Below are 20459 nucleotides of genomic sequence, written 5' to 3' on the forward strand. Positions count from 1 at the left end.
CCATATAAAAATGTTCGATATTTCTTTATACAATTTAGAGACTAAGTTAAACATATACCCAAATTCTAGAGGCTAATGATCAATTTTAAAATTCAAGGATAATATTACAAATTAAGCTAATGTTTCGGGGATATTAAACAAATTAGAAGTTTAAGGATAATATGTGTCACGTACTGAGCAAAAGTTCAAGGATTAATTTGTCATCATTAAAAAGGCGCCAACACTACTTTTTCCATTTGTATAACTAAATCCACCCAATTATTACCCGAAAAATCAAATTGCCATCAATTATTCAATTCAATTCAAAGTGATAGCTCCAAATATATTTACTTTCCTTTCTTCTTTTTTTATCTCTATGTAGGATCTAGTTACCACCAAAAGGACGAAATTTCGAAGTACATTATAGGCACTATTTTTTCGTATTGTTAGATTGTACTTTTATCAAAGTTAGTTGTATCGAAAAAAAAAATTAGATTTTTACCAAAAAAAGTAGAAACCCAATTCTTTTCTACATCATCGGGCAAATTTATTGATGAATTGTTCAGTAGAATCTGAAAAAGATTAAACATGGACAGGTATTTAACCCAATCATTTATTTATAAATTTCTATTTTTGTTATGTATATCACCATCAAATCCCTTCTCATCAGTCTTATCTACATTAGATATAATGGGATGATCAATTAATATGTGAAAAATATATATATATCTTTCAAGGTTTTAAAATAAAATCATAATTACGTTCTCCAACACGAAACTTTAAAGATGAAATTTAATTAAAAAATATTTCATAAAATAATAGTTTTTAAAATGCCAGTGAAACCTCATTATTTTTTATTAACAACAATTAATATCTATAAAGCATTTATGAAAAGATATCATGATATCTCATCTCGTATAATGTTTTTAATGTTATCTTAGAAACCTCATTATTTTGGATTAACAACAATTAATATCTATAAAGCATTTATGAAAAGATATCATGATATCTCATCTTGTATAATGTTTTAATGTTATCTTAGATATTTCTATAATGTCTTGCATGCTGTATAAAAAATATCTCACCAATAGTAAGATAAAAAGATACATTCTTTAATAAAGTTTGTAAAGAGATTTGATATATATTTTAGACTAATGAAACTAAAAGTAAGAAATTCATTAAGAGAGTGAGCCTTTAAGAGAGACAGAATGAAATAGAAAAAAAAAGATAAGAGAGAGAAAGAACACACAAGTTGTTATAAGAGTAATGATAAAAAAAGAGACTTTTCAATTTTTTACTGTATCAATACTATTAATGAGATACTTTTACATTGGACATGTAAAATGTAATTGGATTATTTAAGAATTCACTAAAAAGAACATGTGAAATGTTAATTATGGAAAATAAATCTTAAATAGAAAATAGAAGAAGATAGAAAAAAATAATGAGTTAGGCCATCGCTTTGCAATTGAACTTTAGAGCGCAATTTCTTTTTTCTTTTTAATGTAAATAGGGTGGATTTAGTCATACAAAAGGTGAAAAAATCACCACCTTAAATTAAAAAAAAAAAAAAAAAGCGTCCAAGTAAACAAGCGTCTAGTTCAGCTTGTAAGCGATTCGGGCTTCTATATTATATATAAAAGTATTTTCTGACCAAGAAAAAAAGACCCATCAAGCCCAATTTTTGGTGTTTGGTAACACAATCTTATAACAACGCTTATGCACAGAAATGTCAAGACGGTTTCCGCCCTAGCTTTGGGCTCTTAGCACTTTCAGAATTGCTAATGCTCGAGTGAATTTCTTTTTCAACTTTGCCATCTCTAAACTGCCTAAATTTCAATTTTACCCGTGCACCTACTTTCTTGTGTAGATTTGATAAGCAACACAAGGACTCGGCTTCCAGTTCGTTTCGTGGAAAATAATTTTCGAAAAATTGTTTTCCTGATTTTCCAACGTTCGTTTTACATAAAATAAATTCCTTGGGAAAATGTTTTTCATGAAAAAAAAAAAATCTTCTAAATTAAGGAAAATATTTTTCACTTTTGAAAAGTGGAAAACATTTTCCTCACCTAATCTCTCTTATCTCACACATATATAAATCCTCACTTCCTCATTCCCTTTCTTCTTATTCTTTTTTTTTATTCGAATGATTTTTTAATTTTATTTTTTCTATTTTATTTGAATTATTTTTATTTTATGTTTCTTTTTATTTTTTTGTTTCCCTTATTCTTCTTTCTTGGCTAGTCGTCGGTCATCATCAGGCGAACCTCAAGCTCGTCGATCTCAAGCTTGTGTTTGTCGATCCGGCGAGCCTCAAGCTCGACACTCACACTCACTAATTTGGTGAGCATAAAATATTCTCCATACAGAATACTTGAAAAATATTTTTTGAAATATTTTCAAGTTTTAACCGAACACAAAAAAAAATATTGTCATTTTCCTGAAAAATGACTTCTGAAAAAATATTACCAACGTCGTGCGATATTGGCTTATCATCGAGGGTCATGAATCTTAACAATCGCTACTTGGGATTGTGGGACATCGGCCTTGCCTTCCCTGAGATTGCGCAAGCTCGAAGACCCATTGCTTAGAGTCCCACAAGATCAAGGTCGCTCGTCTAGGTCGCACAATCTCGAAGTTTGTTGCCTGAACTCTCCTCCATTGCTTGAGCTCTAATTGTTCTCTTTTTTCTATTATTTTAAAATTTGTTTCGCAGCAAGTATTTTCAAGGTGTTTCAAAAACACCATTTGCTATCCTTTCCATAAACGAAAGGAGAAAAGTGTTAGAAAAGCTATAAATTTATTGTATTAATGTCAATTAAGTTTTAAACATTTTAATTGTACCAATATGGTCCTAAATTGTTTGACTTAAAGTCAATTCAATCATTTCGACTAATTTTGGCTAAATATCACTGACATGAATGATAGTCAATATGATATGTCTAGCACTCACGTGACATTTTTAATAATATTTTCAATTTTTTATCTTTCTTTCCTCTTCTCTTCCTCTGATGGTCCGCAAGGGATGGGCTCACCTATGCGAGGGTGGCCCTTGTCGGGCCGGCCTTGCTAGTGCCGGCAAAGCCGCTCTCGTTGGACATGGCCATGCCAGCAAAAGAAGGAAAGAGGAGGAAAAAAAAGAGAATAAAATTCAAAAAGGAAAAAATTCAAAATTATTAACTTCTTTTAAAAAAATATCCACATTAATGCTAATCGAACCACATCGGTCACTTGGTATCTACGTCAATATTTTCGGCTAAAAGGCTCTAAGTCAAAATATTTAGGACAAAATTGGTGCCAATATATATATATATATATATATATATATATATTTTTTTTTTTCTTTTTGGGAATAAAATTGATGCCAATGTTAGGTTTAAGATTTTCCTAACACCTTTTTCTAATGAAAAGTTTTTAGGTACAAACTGTCCAAATCACAACCTAACAATATTATCTAAATTTAAAAATTATTGAAAAGAATCGTGCGCTATTCTGCATGTCGACATTTTATGAAAGCTTCAGCTTTTTCGGCTTAAAAGAGATGTCGAAATGCGAATGCCATAAAGGGTGGTTTGTCTAAACTTTTCGAGTAAAAGTAACTTTCACCTTTCGCCATAAATTCTAAAATATATTAATCAGTGTTTAAAGACTACAATTAAATGTAAATTGATGAGTCAATATGTGTATATATGAATATTTCACGTGTTTAATCCGTTTAGTTTAGCTTTTTCGAGCCCCTTGAGAAAGTGCAAGGGTATTTGGCAAGTTTTCTCAATGGGTTTTTGGCCAAAAATAGGCTTAGGAAAGTTGAAAATCCAATATTGGTAAGGACAAACTTTGAGCTTCAGCATTTAGCCATGATATTTTTTTTCAAAACTATCCTTACCAATTCTTTTATTGTTCAATTTTGGCCCCATGTTGTTACTATTCATCTCATTTGCGTGAGGGCGGCCTATGTGATTGCGACTCCAAGCGACAACCACTTGGGTCTCGGGCGTGGGTCGCCAAGGGTTTGATATATTTTAATAGAAATGAAAAATTAAATCTAGAAGCTCCGTGCCAAAAAGGTTTGCCAAACAATACTTAGGCCAAAGTAGCTTTATAAAGGATTTTTTACTAAACGCAATTTGCAATTCTCCATAATCTTTTAGGCCAAAGGAATTTACATTTCCCAGGCCCATTTCCAAAGTTGAATCAAATGTAGCTAGTTTTAAAAAGTCAAAGTGCATCATCTAAAGGGTCTAATGTAAAAGGCATTCTAAACAAATGCTCGATTCTATGACAGTGTATGAAAAGAAGATTCAATCCAAACACGCTCTTGTTTTAAGGAATAGGGATATTTCTTGGTTTTCGGCAATTTGTTACCCTGAAGAAAAATCGGTTAGCCAAAAATATCTTCAAGTCATGAACAAAAACTTATGTATTTTAATTTACAAGAATTGCTCGATCTATATATAAAAACCTTATCTTTTTAAAAGATCTCAACCATTTTTCTTTCTGAAATTACCTCTTTGTTTCACATTGGAGTATTGATGTGTCACTCTTAAGTTATTACGTACACCAATTCTTATATAAGGTGTGTTTATTTCGCTAAAAAATAAATAGTCTGAAAGATATTTTCTTAAAAAATGATTAATTGTGTCGCTTATAAAAATGAATGAACGTAAAATATTTCATTGTCTACATAAATGTTTAGGTATAAACTGTTAAATTATTTTTCATTAACTAATTGTTTCAAGTAATACAAGCAACCGATTTTCAATTTTTTTTTTCTAAATATTCAATTTTCACGAAACAAACGGAAGCTTAATACATAATGGGTTAATTAAATTGACCCCAAGGAAAAAGGAAAAAAAGAAAGAGAAAGAAGAGGAATTTTTTTGGTCCAAAATTTCTTCCCAAGTTTTCTTTGTATTCATGCCCTTCCCGAGCATTTTCTAGACTCACAAAAGCAAAGTGTCAGGGCTGTGCTTTCTTAGCATAAGCTGAGGTTTTAATTCTGGGAAGAACTTGGTCATGTTATTGTTTTTTCCTCTATTGCCCTTGCTCTGTAATGACAATTCTGCCACCTTTTCTTTACATTCATATCCTTCCCCATTTTATCCAAGTTTTCAAACTGTTAGAGGTATTTTTGCATATATTTTGGGTATAAAGTTTACTTCGGCATTGGATTGAGGCTTTGTTGGAATTGTTGATACTTGAAGTGGGAAGCACGAACTTGGCCGGAGCTTTCGCTGGAGATTGACCGACGCCACAAAAATCAAGTCAAGAAATCCAGATTTTGTTTGAGAGGAGAGAGAGAGAGATTTGATGGAGAATTAAAGAGGTAATAACAGCCAACTTGTACCTAGGTGCTTGAGTTGTTATTTGCAGCTTACCCTTTTAGTGAGTTGTTGCGTCATGCTCGACTAGTAGCAACTCTTTATAGATAAGTCAACGAGACAACTTGACAGATGACATTCATATTGATGAGGGACCGACCAATGGGTGTTTGACCTTTCGGATAAGGTTCTTTCCCTCAATGAAGACTATAGGACGTTGTTTATCGTGTAGCTCAAACCTCATAATCATGTTTTGCTAAGTCTTCCCATCAAGTCATGCACTTGAACCATTGGCTCAAAGAGAACACATGTCGGGGCATGTGTCAAGAACCCATTGGTTAATGAGACCACGTGGTCTCTATCATGACAAATAGGGTTATGCAAAGAAATATGGTTATGCAAAAAAATCGAGAATTGCCTGAATCGTTCAACTCGGTGGTTTCTAAAGAAACCGAGCTGATTTCAGGTTCCAATTTTGACAGGTACGGCCCTACATGGTAATGTTCTTTTTTATTGTTTATGAACAAAAGTTTTGTTTTTTTGTTCCCGTTAACAAAAAAAAACAAAACGTTTGTTGCGTTTTTTGAAAATTTGTTTTTTGTTCCCGAAACAAAATTGGAAAGGAAATGAAAAACAAAAAAGTTATTTTTTTGTTCTAAAACTTTTGAATAACATTTTTTTCTCTCTTCTCTTTTCTTCTTCTTTTCTTTTTTTTTTCTTTAGCCGGTCGCCAAACTTTGTTCCTAAACACTTTTGAATAACATTTTTTTCTCTCTCTTCTATTTTCTTCTTCTTTTTCTTTTTCTTTGGCCGGTCGCCGGCCTTAGCCATGGACGGCGACTGGCCATCGAGGGCCAGCAACGCCATCGAGGGTTGGCAACCTCGCCGGAGCGTCGCCGGCCCCCGGCGAGGCCAAGCTCGCCTAGCCAAGGCGAGGCCGAGCCTCGCCGGGGCCAACGACGCTTGGCCTCACCCGGATTTGGGTGAGGCCAAGCTCGCCCGGCCAAGGTGAGGCCGCCACTGTCGACCAATCGCCGGAAGCGCGATCGGCCAAAAGAAGAAAAAAATAAAAAATAAAAAAGAAAGGAAAAAAAATTAAAAAATTAAAAGAAAAAAAAATAATATAAATTTACTAAACGTGTTTTTATTCATTTTTTATTCTCGAAACAAGTTTACTAAACACATTTTTTGGTCAAAAATTGTTCCTCTGAACATAAATAATTTTTTATTTTTATTCCCTAAACAATTTTTGAACGTAAACGTTACCAAACGCGCTCTACTAGTCCGGTTTCTGATTCCAAGTGTGAGACTGTCCACTTGGACATGATTGATAATATATATAATTTTTAAGAAAAATTAAAACCACAAATACCTAATCTTGCTGATTAATAAGCTCTTCTCATCTCGATCTCCCTCGTCTCAACTTTCTCAAGCAACTCCCTCAATTTCTCCATCTCTTGACTCTCAACTTTTGTCAACTCATGGCTTTTAATGTAATACAACCGAGCAACTGACTAATGCTCGACTCCAACTTGAGCTCTCGAGCAATCTCTAGAGAAAGTTGCTAGGATGACTTAATATGTTTTTCTTTTTTCTGAAATTGACACTAACAATCTCTATATTTTGGCTTAATGGGTAATGTCATATTTGCATTCATAATTCAATCACCATAATCCTTGAATCATTTTCAGATATTTAATCTAGTCCTTAGACTTTTAACTTGTTTAGCCTAATTACTTTAACTTTCTATAACAAAATTAAATCAATCACATGATATTATGTAATTACATTATTATATAGATTCTAGAATATCTTTTTATTTCAATTCATTTCATAAATCAATAAAAGAATATGTCCTCTTTATTACTTACTTTTTAGTTGTTATAAACATTATGATAATTTCATTTAAGTACAAAGTGCATCTTAGGATCTCAATATTAGTATAAGGATGCGTTTGGTAACGTTTCCGTTAAAAAATTGTTATGGAAACAAAAATAGAAAAATTATTTGTTCTTGTAAACAATTTTTGAATAGAAGAACGCGTTTGGTAATCGTACAAAATTTCAGTTCTTGGAATAAAAAAGAACATAAACACATTTAGTAAACTTGTATAATTTTTTTATTAGTTTAATATTTTAATTTTAATTTTCTTTTTCTTTTTTTTTTTCAATTTTCTTCCTTTTGGCCGGTTGTTGGCTCCAGTGATCAGCCGACAAGGGCCAGCGACTTGGCGACGCTCTGGCGAGGTTGCTAGCCCTCGACGACCGGTCGCCAGCCATGGCTAAGGCCGACGATTAGCTAAAGAAAAAAGAATAAGAAAAGAAAGAGAAGAAAAAAAATAAGAGAGAGAAAAATTATTTCTCGAAAGTGTTTTTGGGAATTTTCTGTTTTTGTTTCTTTTTCAAATTTGTTATCGGAAACAAAAAAATAAATTTTTTATTTCCGAAAATAAAAATATAAACAAATGAGTTTCTATTCTTTTTTTGTTCCCTGCAACAAAAGAACAAAAATTGTGTTATGGGGAAAACAAAAGCCGAACAAATAGGCCCTAAGTAAAACTTCATTTACATTCATATTAGCTTGGTATTCCTTCTAGTATTCTTAAAAAAATTAGAATATATAGGTTTTTCGTTAGTCGCGATTTTTTTTCATAGACACACCAATCTTTTCTCATATTTTCCTTGGGCCCTTCCTAGCAAATTTCTCTCTTCTTTCCCCAACTCTTCTTTGTATCCCTTTTCGCTCTCCTAAATTTTTCAAGCTCTCAAATAAAATATTCAAGTCTGACCACAAAAAAAATAAAATTAAGTATTCAAGATAAAGACTTGTGCACATTTTTCAAATTTAACATGATTGGACACTATTACAAAATCCTAGTATGACAAGTGCTCGTCTCTAATTCGCTATTACAGTGGACTGTAGATTCAACATGGGTCGACACGTGTCTGCATACTCTATTTTCATTTATTAAAAAATACTACCCAAAATTAAATTAATTACTGTCCAGGAATTTTAAAACAATATATTTTACGAAAATCCAAAAATACCACACGGAACACGTCGGATACGACGGCGGATCACCTGCCCGGGCGCCACGTGCCCCCCGCACCCCCGCATTAAACAAAGCCGCATCCCGGGCCCCACGCGTCGAGCGCCAGCCGTACACGTGTCGGCGTCCGGGGCGCCCGCGGCGTACGTGGACCAATCACGCGGCCTAAACTGATCGGATCTCCCGAAGCGCTCTCGTCCACGAATTCTGATATCGCATCGAACACCCCCCGGCCTGCCTCCCCCACCTCACGGCCACGTGGCGCGCGCTCCGTGACTCCTTTTATCTGACGGAACGAAAAATCAATTAAAAATTTTAGAAAAGGCTTTTTTTTTTTTTTTATTGGCACTACTCGTGGAGTGCTTTGGTTTGCAAGCACAGAGAGAGAGAGAAAGAGAGAGAGAGAGAGAGGAGAAGAAGAAGAAGCTCCGGAAGCTGCCAGAAGATTTTCGGCTTCAGCCATCGTCGAGCTCGCTCTCGGATTCTAGGGTTTCTCGAGGTGAATCGGCCGTCGGCTTCTGTGGTGTTCGTCGGCCCCGGGCGGCGGCGTCGGATCCTTCGTTTCGTCGGCGGGGATCGGAGTTCGGAGGTGAGTTCGCGGCTTCAGATCTGTGTTTGATGAGGTTTTTGAGGGATTCGGAGGTCGAGGAACTGTGAGGTTTGAGCTGGAGTAGTTCATGCTTCCAGCTCTGCTCGGTTGTGGTTGTTGTGGTTGGGGAGCTTGGGGGAAGTTGAGGATGGAGAAGTTCTAAAATTTGGCTGGAAACTGGGTGGAAGCGGGACTAGGGGGGAGGATGGTTAGGATTAGAAGCAGAAAAAGTTAGTTTTTGCGTGATTAAGTCGATCAGCTCGCCGATTTTGGTCCTGTTTTTGTTTTTAGGAAAGTAGGAATTTTGGTCAATGGTCAGGTGTGGTGGACGTTTTTTCTTTTTTTTCTTTTGGTATTGGAGTTTGAATGAGTTTACGAAAAATCGAGCTGAAGTTTTGCTCAGAAGGATTTCTTTGGATGGTGGAGTGGAGCTGAGAGATGTTGTTGACAAATGAAGTATATACCTTCGTGCTGTGACATTATGTTTGAGGTTTTTTTTTTATTTTTTTATTTTTTTGGGAGTGACGATGTTGCTGCAGCTTGCTTTGGTGATTGAGTGAGGATATGCTTAACTTTTTGTCTATTCGACTAACTGGAATTGTTAAGTGAAGTTGTTCTGCTTTAAACAGAGTCCAACTTGATTGAATGTAATTCTTGTTTTGTGGTGAAATTAGGACTTACGTTTAGTTAGTTTTGTCTGCATACAATTATAATACTTAAAAACTAACTGAAAGGCATTAACCTTACTTCGTTATTTGAGATTCATCTTTTGCGAGTGCTTACACTGTGCGCAGAGCTTGAAGATGGGATTCTTTATGCGCTGTTTCTTTTAGCTTTGATATTCTGATAAACAGTGATGGAAATTTTTATTTTTTGACTTGCAGTTGGTTTTCATTGGTACCTCTAATTAATGAATAGGCAAATCAAACAATTGTTATCTGCTAGGAACCCAGGAAAGTTTTAACTACTGAGTAGTGCTGCAATGTCTTTCAACTGATATGCTTGCGCGACAATTACTTATTTGATAGGAATTGAGCTGGGTGATTGAACTAAAATCCTGCCTTGATATATCAGCCTGGCATCATCATTGAATTGCCTTTCCACACCATTTCTAATGGTCGATTTTATTTGCAGAAAAGTGAGCGTGGATAAAGAAATTCGGCCAAAAAATATGAAATTGGATTATACAGCTACATGTGTATTCGGTGGCGGGTAAAAAATCTCAAAGGAATGTCAGACTTGTGCATATATGAGGTGGGAATTCAGTCTTTTTTGTTTGGACATTTATGATTTATGTGATTAGTTGTCCATTTGATACATGGACTATTGCCACCTTTGGATGATTGGGAAATAGATGAGGTCGCAGTAACATTATCCTGCATGAGCTACAAATTATCCGTCTCTTAATTTTATGGCCAGTGGTCAGTGTCGTGACTCCAAGCCAAAGCACAGATGTTCTAAATAGGACCACGAGTTAAAGAAGCCAGTGCTAGCCTGATGTAACATAGCTGTTACTCAAATTTTCAACCAATTGATCATTAACAAATTTGATTTTGGCCTCATTAGGATTGATGAGTTATTCAAAAAATTGTTAAACCATCAGTCCAGACTAAAGTGTAGCCATGTTAGATGTATTGTAGTAGTACTGATATAATAAAGAAACAATTGCCACTTTGAAGTCATTGATTCTAGCAAATTCTTGCAAGTGTCTCTGCTCATTGGCCTGCCTCTTCAATGCAGTCTTATTTAGGCTGGAATCTCATCATTACTGCACTTTAGAAGGCTTCTAGGAAATCTTATTCCATTTCTCCCTTTGAACATGGGTTACTCAGAAAATTGGAAGCTATATGTTCAGCTAATTTTATATGTTGTAGTAAAGCTAGCACTGCCCACCATAACCATATCTCATTATGCAGCATGATACTTTTTGTAGTTTGTTATTGTTGGTCATTGTTTAACATTGTTCTTGTAATTATCCTACATTGTTAAAGATGTCGTCCTTCCAATTTCATGTTGACTACATGTGGTAGAGAGAGGTATCGTTTGTCTGCCTGTTCTTATGAATCATTCTGTAGAAGCTCCCCCCCTTCTCTTTTTATTATATTTTTTTGGGGAGGTTGTTTGGAATAAGCCACTGTAGTTGAGGTTTACTGACAAGGAAAAACCTGCAATTTTGTTTTGCATTGTCTTCTTTTTGTGTGGATTTGCAAGAACTCTTTATTTATCCGTGATAAAGCAGCACAAGCCCTGCTCATGAAGAAAAGATTCGCTGAATAACCGACCTAGTATACAGTTGCACATTAAAAGCACTAGCTATTTATGTTGAACCTTATGGGAATACATTAGTTAAAATCTAACATCGTGGACAATCTTTGTGAAGACAGTATCCTGAGTAAACAAAAGATCAGGCAACTTCTCTTCCGAGCCATCAGGATATTGGTGAATGTAATCAATATGCTGTCGTTGCCTTATTTCTGAGGCATGATAATCAGAACCTCTTGTCAATGATGAGAACTAGATAAGGGATAGTGATCTCCCTAATAGCTCTTGTAGCCATACCAATAGGAAACAAGGATCCTCACAGCAAAGATTTTTAGAAAAGGGACCAAATTTGCCTTTTCCAACTGATCCATCTTTAAGATCAAAGTCAATTTTTGAGTCATGGACCATTTTTGAGTTGAGTTTATGTACGATGCCTAATCTCCTTTTCTAGGTGTAGGAGTTTCCTGACTTGAGAGTGATGAGATTCACATGTCTTTTCTCCTCAATAAAGGCAATTTGGAGTTACTAGCAACAGTCTTCATAATCTACTTAAATCTTGCTCTCGGTAACTTGGCCCGTGTTCTTCCTCCTATGTAATATGCATGATTCCTTAAGTTTGGCCTTAACTTTTTCAGATTGATGGTGATTAAAAATTTAAATATTTTGGACACCACACTGGAAAGAAATTTGAGGAAGAAAATTGTGCAAAATTGTTTTGTTTTTTCTAACTAGGCTAGAAGAAAGAAAGAGAGATTGCCCTATCTTGGAGCACGATGCTGCTACAGAAAGATCTGAGCTGTGATAGCATGACATAAAAGGGGAAATCTATCCATTTTAGCTTGAACATCCATGGCTTTCATAAAAAAATAAGACAGGCAATATGCCACTTATGTAGTACCTAGAAAAGTAACAGCATATGGCAGCACGTCAGAGAGAACCTGTTCCTTACCTGTCATCCATTTTCACATTGCATTTTTAGGACTGGGTTGCAATATACTACTAAATAGAGACTTGACATCTAATTGCTGTTGAGAGGGAACTTATATTGCATCACAGATGGTGACGAGTCAAATAACATGTAAGTTTTTTGCCAACGTGAAGGTATATCTGTTCAAATATGTTACTTAAACTTTCTTGGGAGTCTGGCAATGATAATCTTGTGATAACCAGAAGGATAAACCAAAAAAAAAAAATTTTTGTGATTAACTTGCTGTCAGTTTTGCTTCTAGTGCCTTTCTGGATGTTCTGGTTTTGCCCTATGGTTACCTCAGATGTTCCCTTGAATTGTTTCATCAGTTTTCATTTGAATGTAGAGACACTCCTATTTGCAGGTATCTTATTTATTTATGTCCTTAAGTAATCATGGTGATCCGTGACTTGTTAGGCTCTCTCTGTCTATACAAAAAAAGAAATGGCAGCATGACTGATCCATGTACTCATGTTATCTTAATAAACTTTGGTATCATAGCTTCTTACTGGATGCACAACTTTTAACTCTGAATGCTCTCTCTTCTTAAGGTTGACGATGTGATTTTGTGAGTTATGATATTCAACTTCACTATATCATCTTAAAATAGCAAAACTGTTTTCTCTCATTTTGTTTGTCCAGTTTGAATTTTCTGGCAACTATTTGGTCTTAGCTAATTATAATCATGAATACAGCTTCAAGACAATGTGTGGGATGAATTTGGTGAGAGTGATGACCATATAGTACCCCATGCTGCTGATGAAGCCAAATCTCAGTGTCTAGTTCAGAGTGATAGCCGCAAGAAACTTCGTCTTCAAGTAACTGGGGTCACAAGTAATGCTGACAGCAGGACTAACTCTGTTGTTTTGGGAAGGAAAGAAACAAATCCAGAGACCCTGACTAAGAAGGAGAAAATGCTGGAAAAGGATGCATGGTCTCACACACCTGATGGCATGTTTCCTGCTTCATGTGATAACCTGTCTTCAAAAGAAGTTAGAAATGTGGCATCTGATGATTCAAGAATGTCTGCACACTGTTTCAAAAGCAGCACCGATGGTGTTTTTTGTGCTGATGACCCTGTTATCGATGAGAGATGTGCAACAGTCGACAATAACATGTACAGTTATTCTCTCAACCATATTTCTCCAACAGAGAGTAATCTCAACTTTTTCAATCATGAAGACAAAGAAAGCAATGATCTATACTATGGATGGCCTGACATAGGGAATTTTGAAGATGTTGACAAAATGTTCAGGTACATGTTGAACCTAGCAGTACTTTCTTATGATGTTTATAATTACTTTTTGAGGATCTATCCTGACATCAGTTCTTCCAGGAGCTGTGATTCCACATTTGGAGTTGGAAGTCTGAGTAATGATGATGGTTTGGAATGGCTCACCTCTGAGGCTATTGAAGGATCTGAAGATGCTATAAAATCCGAGTTAGAATTTTCATGCTCGGATTCAAAAGTAGCTAACAAAGCATCAGAAGCTTGTGGAAATTCTTTGCCACATGGTTATATCCTTTCACACAATGATCCCAAGAAGAAAAGTGCAACCATGTGTGACAATTCAAGCATGCAGGTCAATGGTTCTGGTGAAACTGCTGCTTTCAGTCACACATCATCTATGAATGGGTCAGGTGCACAATCTGAAAGTAAGGAAGACTCAATGAGTGAAAAAGAGGTTGTAAAATTCTACAAGTTTTTACTTATTGTTAATATGATTGTTATTAGTGAGGTTACTCCATAATTCTACGTTTGAATGTGTTCTATGGTTAGTTTAAATTCAGGGTGTGCCTAGGTGCATGGCAATGCTGTGCTGAACTCATGTGTGGGCACGTGCATTTTAATTTTCAATTTTTCCAGTTTCACTTGATTCTTGCATGAGTGAAATGGCTGTGATTGTCTAATAATTATCAAACATTAAAACCCTTACCAGGATTCTTTTCAGAGCTTCCTTCTGTCCTTCCCATTGATTTATAAGCTTGTGTCAGATTCCAACTTTTTGGGGCAACTAGCGTTAGAATGTTCATTGTCACCCAGGTCTCTATCTCTTATTTGAACAGTGCAACTAAAACTCGCCAATTTTTTTCTGTGGTTTTGCTAAGTTCTTGGTTTCTCTCAAATGCACAAGTGTGCTTTTATTTATTTGTTTATTTTTTATTCATGGTTTTCATCAATGACATGCATTATGACTTTGTGCCTTGTTTTTTCTGTGGCATGCTCCTACACATATTAGGATATGTATTAATTTCACTAACTTGAGGTTTGCTTAACATAATACCCAAAGAAGAATAAATGTTTATTTTAGAATAAAGCCTTGTTTGTTGCTCTAGTGAAGCAGTTTGTGATTAACAACCTCATTTTATTTGAAGAAATTTTACACAAGTCTGCTAAAAATGTGCAATTTTTCTTTTGTTCTTTCAATATGTATATGGCCTTCATGATTATTATTAGCTTGTAAATTCGACTACAATGTTTCTTTGGAATTTGGGCATTGTACAATTCTTGTTCTTGCACTTGTTCTGTATTGCCGGTCTTTACAAAATATGTTCTTATCTGAATTCTTTCTGCTATGTGACAGATGAATAAGCACAAAAAGCAGTCAAATCCTCAAAATCAATCAGAGTTGAAAAGGAAAGTCAGATACCTAGAAAATGGTGGTTCTTTCGGACATCATAGTCTCCTAGATCAATTTCCTCATGTGGAAGTTCCCTTTTCTAACTCACCCAATCAGGTTGGTTCTTCTCACATTTTGTAACATTGGACACTAGAAAAAGATCTAATTCTTCGATACATTTGCAGATGCATAATGAATACGTTCACTCGGGGTACTTTCATCATGTTAACCAAATCTCAGGATGCTCGACTTTATCTAGTGTAAAGTCTGATGACCAGCTATCTCCTACTCCAAAGGAATCTTCGTATTCATCAAATCAGGTGCAGTATATTGAAAGTTCCGATCATTGTAATTTTTGGGCCTCAATTTGTGGCAATAATGACATTATTAGGGGAGGAAAGCATATGACTGCCGAATTTTACAGGTCTCTTTGCCTAGGAACTTTAATCCTGCAGATGTGACGAGTCCAAATGCATCAATCTGTGACCCAGATGCAGTTCTGAAAGGTCTGCATCCCAGTGAAAATGGAATAGAAAGTCAGAGTAATGGTGAAGTCAGCCTAGGTGTTCCAGCAGACATGGACTCTTCCCTGGTGCAAGAAAGCTCTTGCATGAGCTCTGCATTGGATGAAATTTCATTAGAAGCAGCCAGCTTTCGTCAACTTCAACGAGTCATGGAACAGGTGATATGCTTTGCTAGTCTCAATTTCAGTCTGTCTTGGGTCCAGTTATTACTTCCACAATATCTAAGAATATCTGCATTGATGCAAGGTATATTCATAAACCTTTTCGTGCACTTACCTGTATTGTATGATGGAGGAGAAAATGTATGCTGCTTTCCTGTTAGAATTTGGGCAGAACATAGGGCAACAACTGGGGATAATTATGCAATTTTATCCTGAATCTTCTTGCCAAGGAGAAAAAAAAATGGCTGGTGGCTTGATGCTGACTCAATAATGCTAGAAATGGGAACATTCACTTCAGCAGATCCACATGGGGGTGGCAGCCTGTCTTGGGATTCTCCTTTTAGTACATTATTAAAGACACAAAATTATTGTCATAGCATCATTCGTTTGACTTGTAAACCGGCCATCTTCTTCAAGACAAGCGAGAGGCTTTTCCACTTTATATTTTGGAGTCTCTATGATCTTTATTTTATGTTTCTTCTAGTTTACAATGAGTTCAACAAATAAACACAATCTTCCAGTCAGTAGATAAAGCAGATCCAGGAATCTAAAAGGATAAGTTTTATATATATTGGATGGATCTGTGATTTCCACTGGGCTTTGTGTAGTTTGAAAGTATCCATTTGATATTTTCTTGCCGTAACTATGGTACTTTTTGCTCGTTGTTTAGTGTAGATCACGTGATATTTTCTTGCTGTACATTGAACATTGCATACTGATTCACAAAACTGAAAGTCTGTCCCCACTTTTACGGATAGGATCCTTTCTTTGTCTGAGGTTTCTATCCTTTTGGTTCATTTCATAGGGTTTGCTTCTACTTTTATTTCATTCTTCCTTAGTGATGACTGCTTCCAGTACCATTCTTATGTTATGGCCAATAGAAGGTCTACTGACTGTATCATTCTAGTCATTTTGAACTTGTGGATGTTCCAACCCTAGAGAGAAGCGTAATTTTATTGCAATTTCTGCGCAAAGTGTTGATATAAAGGAGATTAATCATTGCAAAATAAGTTGTATTTCAATGTTCCATTACCACTCCAACTACGCGAAGTGTTTGTCATTCTATCATGGCATATATTTTAATGCTGGCTCTTCAACTTAGGAGAAAAGGGATCTTGCTAGGTTGTTTGGTCCTTCTCAATGGTCTGACATGTTCTTTTCTCTGAAAAGAGATTGAACACTTCGTCTGGAAATGGGATATTTCCTGTGATGTTGGAGCGAAGTTAAATACATAGGACCATTGGAGGAGTTAGTTGAGGAATAGTTGTGATGCATCTAGAAAGCTAGCTTCCGTTTTGGTGGATCAGTCTTCCTCTTTTTTCTCCTTATGCTTTTGCACAGAAAGCCATCTTTTTTTTTTTTTTTTTTTAAAATATCAATTGTTTAGAAGGTTCCATATGCTGTATGGATGGTCACATATTGGTGTTTCAGATTTGGAGCATGGAAAGGAATAAGGCTGTAAGGAGTTAGCGACTTATAGATAAATAGTTCTGGTTTAAAGCATGGTGCTAATGGAAGAATGACTTTCTGTCAGTGATGAGGATGGTAACAAGCATGATCGACTGTTTTTGGTTTGGTAAGATAGAATAGAAGATAAACAGATAAACATACTGTTCTCACTTAGTGTCCACTTTATGCTGGTTGGAACCAGATTTTTTTTTTTTTTTTTTATTATTAATTTTTTTTTTTCTGGGGTTCCTTGCCTGCCTTAAAGACAAAGCCGTTGATTTGCAGTTAAATTGATGCTTCTAGTGGAGGTATGTCCTGTGTATAGATGTGTTATGTTGGCTAATAATGTATGACCATTGTCTGATTTGCCAACAAGCACAAAACATAGGGATAACTGGGGAAAATCAGTTCTGGAGTGAAGTTGGATGTCTGCTGCATTTACAAGAATTTGGGTTTCTGCTTTATGTTTTAAATACCTAGCACCAGTTCTGTTTAGAGTTGAAATGCCCATAAAAAAGACAAATTGTTGTTGGGAAAAATCATGCAGTATAACCATCAAGATAATGTTATTGCCAATTATTAGAATGCAACATGTTTAAGTGCTTATCTTGATTCACAATAGATGGAACGAATTGAGCTATGGGAAAGAACCTGTTGTCAGATAATTTCAAGTGACTTTTCGGTTTCTAGTAGGAAGAGGAAGACAGTCCTCGTTAGTCAGCTTGGCTCATTCAGTATGAGTTGCTATGCCATACAATTCTCTGCATTGCTTAGACTAGATAATTTGGATTTTTGGTCAAGTTGCATGTATCTTGAGCCATTATTCTAAACCTGTGTATGCTAGACATAGGGCACCTGATATTATAGTACTTTGCTTAATAGAGTTTGGGGCACTGCATATTTTTCATTTCTCATTTGATAAGATGTCAATGTATTTTTCATGTGTTGTTGGTCCAGTCTTATGAAGATACGATCATCATTGGTGCAATTCCCATCTACCCCACTACTTGTCAATTGAAAAGATGTTTACATGAAGTGGAAGGGAGATACTCTTTGCATTTGCTATGTCTGGGAAAAAGGTTCTTTTCAGTTTGGGAGAATTAATGTAAATTCACTAAAATTAATGAAGCAAAAATGAGAATTTGGTAGTCTCTATGGAGGTTGAATGTCATGTAAGCTCAATGGTGAATCCTATAGGACAACTGTAAGGCTGGGATGCCTCATGTGACAGAATTTTGGGGGGTTAAATACCAACATATGCATGAACAGAGGATGGGGTTGATGAGAATGTTTTATTGGATGTGTGCACACATGAGAAAAGACAATCTGAAGATTGGGGAAAGTACGTGTGGTTCCAGTTGAGGATAGATGAGAGGCTTGTTGGAGATGTCTTTGTCACACTGGATATATGTCTTTGGATGCTCCATTAATGAGATGTGATCAGAGGAGGGAGATCTGGGTATGAGGGGTATGGGGAAGACCGAAAGAATATAAAAGTAGACAATAAAGGAAGATATACAGCACCTAGAACTTACGGAGGGCTTCATATATGATTAGTGGCATGAAAAGATTCATATGGACAACCTAACCTAGAGGGGTAAAGGTTGGTTAGTATTGTTGTTCATGTAAAGCCATTGTTTGTTATAGCAATATTGTTCCCTTTGTTTTGTACGTGTCTTGATTAATGTCTTCAATTTGTAATTTCTTTATGTGGTTAAACCTTCATTTTGACTTATAGACCAAGGGTCTCTTCGAATACTTTTGCTATAGCAACCTCTGCTTTTGTGGTAGTGCAAATTTTGACTGGTAACTTTTTCTGTCTCAGTTGGATATCAAGACAAAGCTTTGCATAAGGGATAGTCTGTACCGCTTAGCAAGGAGTGCTGAACAGAGACATAGTGGTGGGATTCCTATCATAGATAGCAAAAATGATGGGGGTCATAGTGAAGTATTGACTGCTGAAGAAACAAACAAGTAAGCATAGGCATCACAGAATCCTTTTGAGTTTTTTCCTGAACACGCTGTCAGCTAGTTTTGTTTAGATAGATTATACACTGATTCTTGTTTGGAACCATACAAAACCTCAGTCAATCCTTTAACAAGAACAACGTGGCTGGTCATTAAGCAATTTGCATATGTAAATAGGTCCTTTATTCTACTTGGGCAATCTATTTGAAACTTTAAGATCTCTTGCGATGATCTAATATGCAAAAAAAAAACTACTGTAGTAAATCTGATATCACAAAATGTGGGGAGGTTTGAAATACCTTTGTTGGGGGTGAAAAGTTGCTAAAAGATAATAATATAAACCCAAATCTCTCTTATAATATTGTCAAATTCTAGAAGTACCAAGTTCTCTTTAGCACTCATGTCAAAACAAAAGAGTGAAACAATTAAATAGACCATGTAATTTTTCTTTTACCACAAAATAGATCATGTAACTGGTGTTCCTTGTTTGATATATGATTGAGTGCTATAGTCATGTGAATTGCATGTGGCTGGGCACTCATCTTAATTAGTCGTTGAAACAAGTTTAGAGAAGGAAAGCAGTTCCAAACTACGTTGTTTTTAGTAATACAAATATCTGATCAATGTTAGGTTAGTGTGGTAGACTTAAATCAATTTCAATACGAGAAGAACTCTATACATTTTCCTAAACCAGGTGTAATTAGAGCTGAATGTTATGCTAAATGGAGGAGCTTGCGGTTTATAAGTTGAACATTTTTTATGCTCTTATTTTGAAAAGCATTTATTGATTTTCTACAATCTATTGTTCAGGTGTAATGGATTCATGGATATGGAAACTGACACTAATCCGATAGATCGTTCTGTGGCGCATTTATTGTTTCACCGACCCTCAGATCCGTCTGCGATGCCTGGTAGCAATGCTTCTTCTCCCAAGTCCCATGTCATGGTAAAGCACTGATTAGCTTCATAAGTTCCAGGCAAATCTTTTCCTCATCTTCATTTATCTTTTCCAAATTTGCTCATCCGTTCCTTCTTAATCAACAGATTCATAGGTCTGTCACCAGTCCACCTGTAAAGAACGAAAGAGACACCGGACAAGAGGAAGCTGTTGCCGATGCAGAATAGGTGTCCTAGGGCTGACGCTGATCATGAAAAGCTTTTGCCATTGTACAACGCATACTTATTTTCACACGATCTCTGTATAAACAACACCTGAAGAATCGGGATTTTACTGAATTACCTGTGGGTTTATCTCGTGTTGGTAAATGCGTCCGCCGATGTAATTATGAAAGCTAGGTTGCTCGAGAATTTTGGTCTTTAGGTGGATCCCCAAATTCCTTACCATGATTTAACAAATCGTGACCACGGCTGTTTTTGCTTGGGCCACTTAGCGAATGCTTGTTTGCGGTCACGTCTCTTGTATTTCCGTGTACGAAGACCAACCCGAATTCAATAAGCCCGACAGCTTCTGGATTCAAATCAATGTCTTGGGGACGTCTGAAGTACCCTCTCTGGACACAAATTTCTTCTTTGTTACGCCAAACAGAGAGTGCGTACGACTGCTTAAGC

The 20459-nt window shown here is 35.9% G+C and overlaps 1 protein-coding gene across 1 annotated transcript; it reads left to right on the top strand.

Moving 5' to 3' along the window:
• The first annotated feature begins 8701 nt into the window (after positions 1-8701).
• On the top strand, positions 8702-20252 carry LOC104452811 (protein LNK1). The gene is made up of 10 exons (XM_010067284.3): positions 8702-8938; positions 10073-10192; positions 12863-13422; positions 13504-13852; positions 14753-14905; positions 14974-15108; positions 15213-15470; positions 18748-18896; positions 19701-19836; positions 19935-20252. Exons 2-10 carry the CDS (start codon positions 10133-10135, stop codon positions 20013-20015), a joined length of 1881 nt encoding a protein of 626 aa, XP_010065586.2. The 5' UTR covers positions 8702-8938; positions 10073-10132; the 3' UTR covers positions 20016-20252.
• Positions 20253-20459: the final 207 nt, after the last annotated feature.

This window comes from Eucalyptus grandis, chromosome 7, assembly GCF_016545825.1.
Source record: "Eucalyptus grandis isolate ANBG69807.140 chromosome 7, ASM1654582v1, whole genome shotgun sequence".
Taxonomy (NCBI): Eukaryota; Viridiplantae; Streptophyta; class Magnoliopsida; order Myrtales; family Myrtaceae; genus Eucalyptus; species Eucalyptus grandis.

Coding starts and splice junctions, on each gene's coding strand:
- LOC104452811 (XM_010067284.3), top strand. CDS start 10,133: ATGTGTATTCGGTGGCGGGTAAAAAATCTCAAAGGAATGTCAGACTTG. Junction 13,853..14,752: donor ACTCAATGAGTGAAAAAGAG/GTTGTAAAATTC, acceptor GCTATGTGACAG/ATGAATAAGCACAAAAAGCA. Junction 15,471..18,747: donor TTCAACGAGTCATGGAACAG/GTGATATGCTTT, acceptor TTTCTGTCTCAG/TTGGATATCAAGACAAAGCT.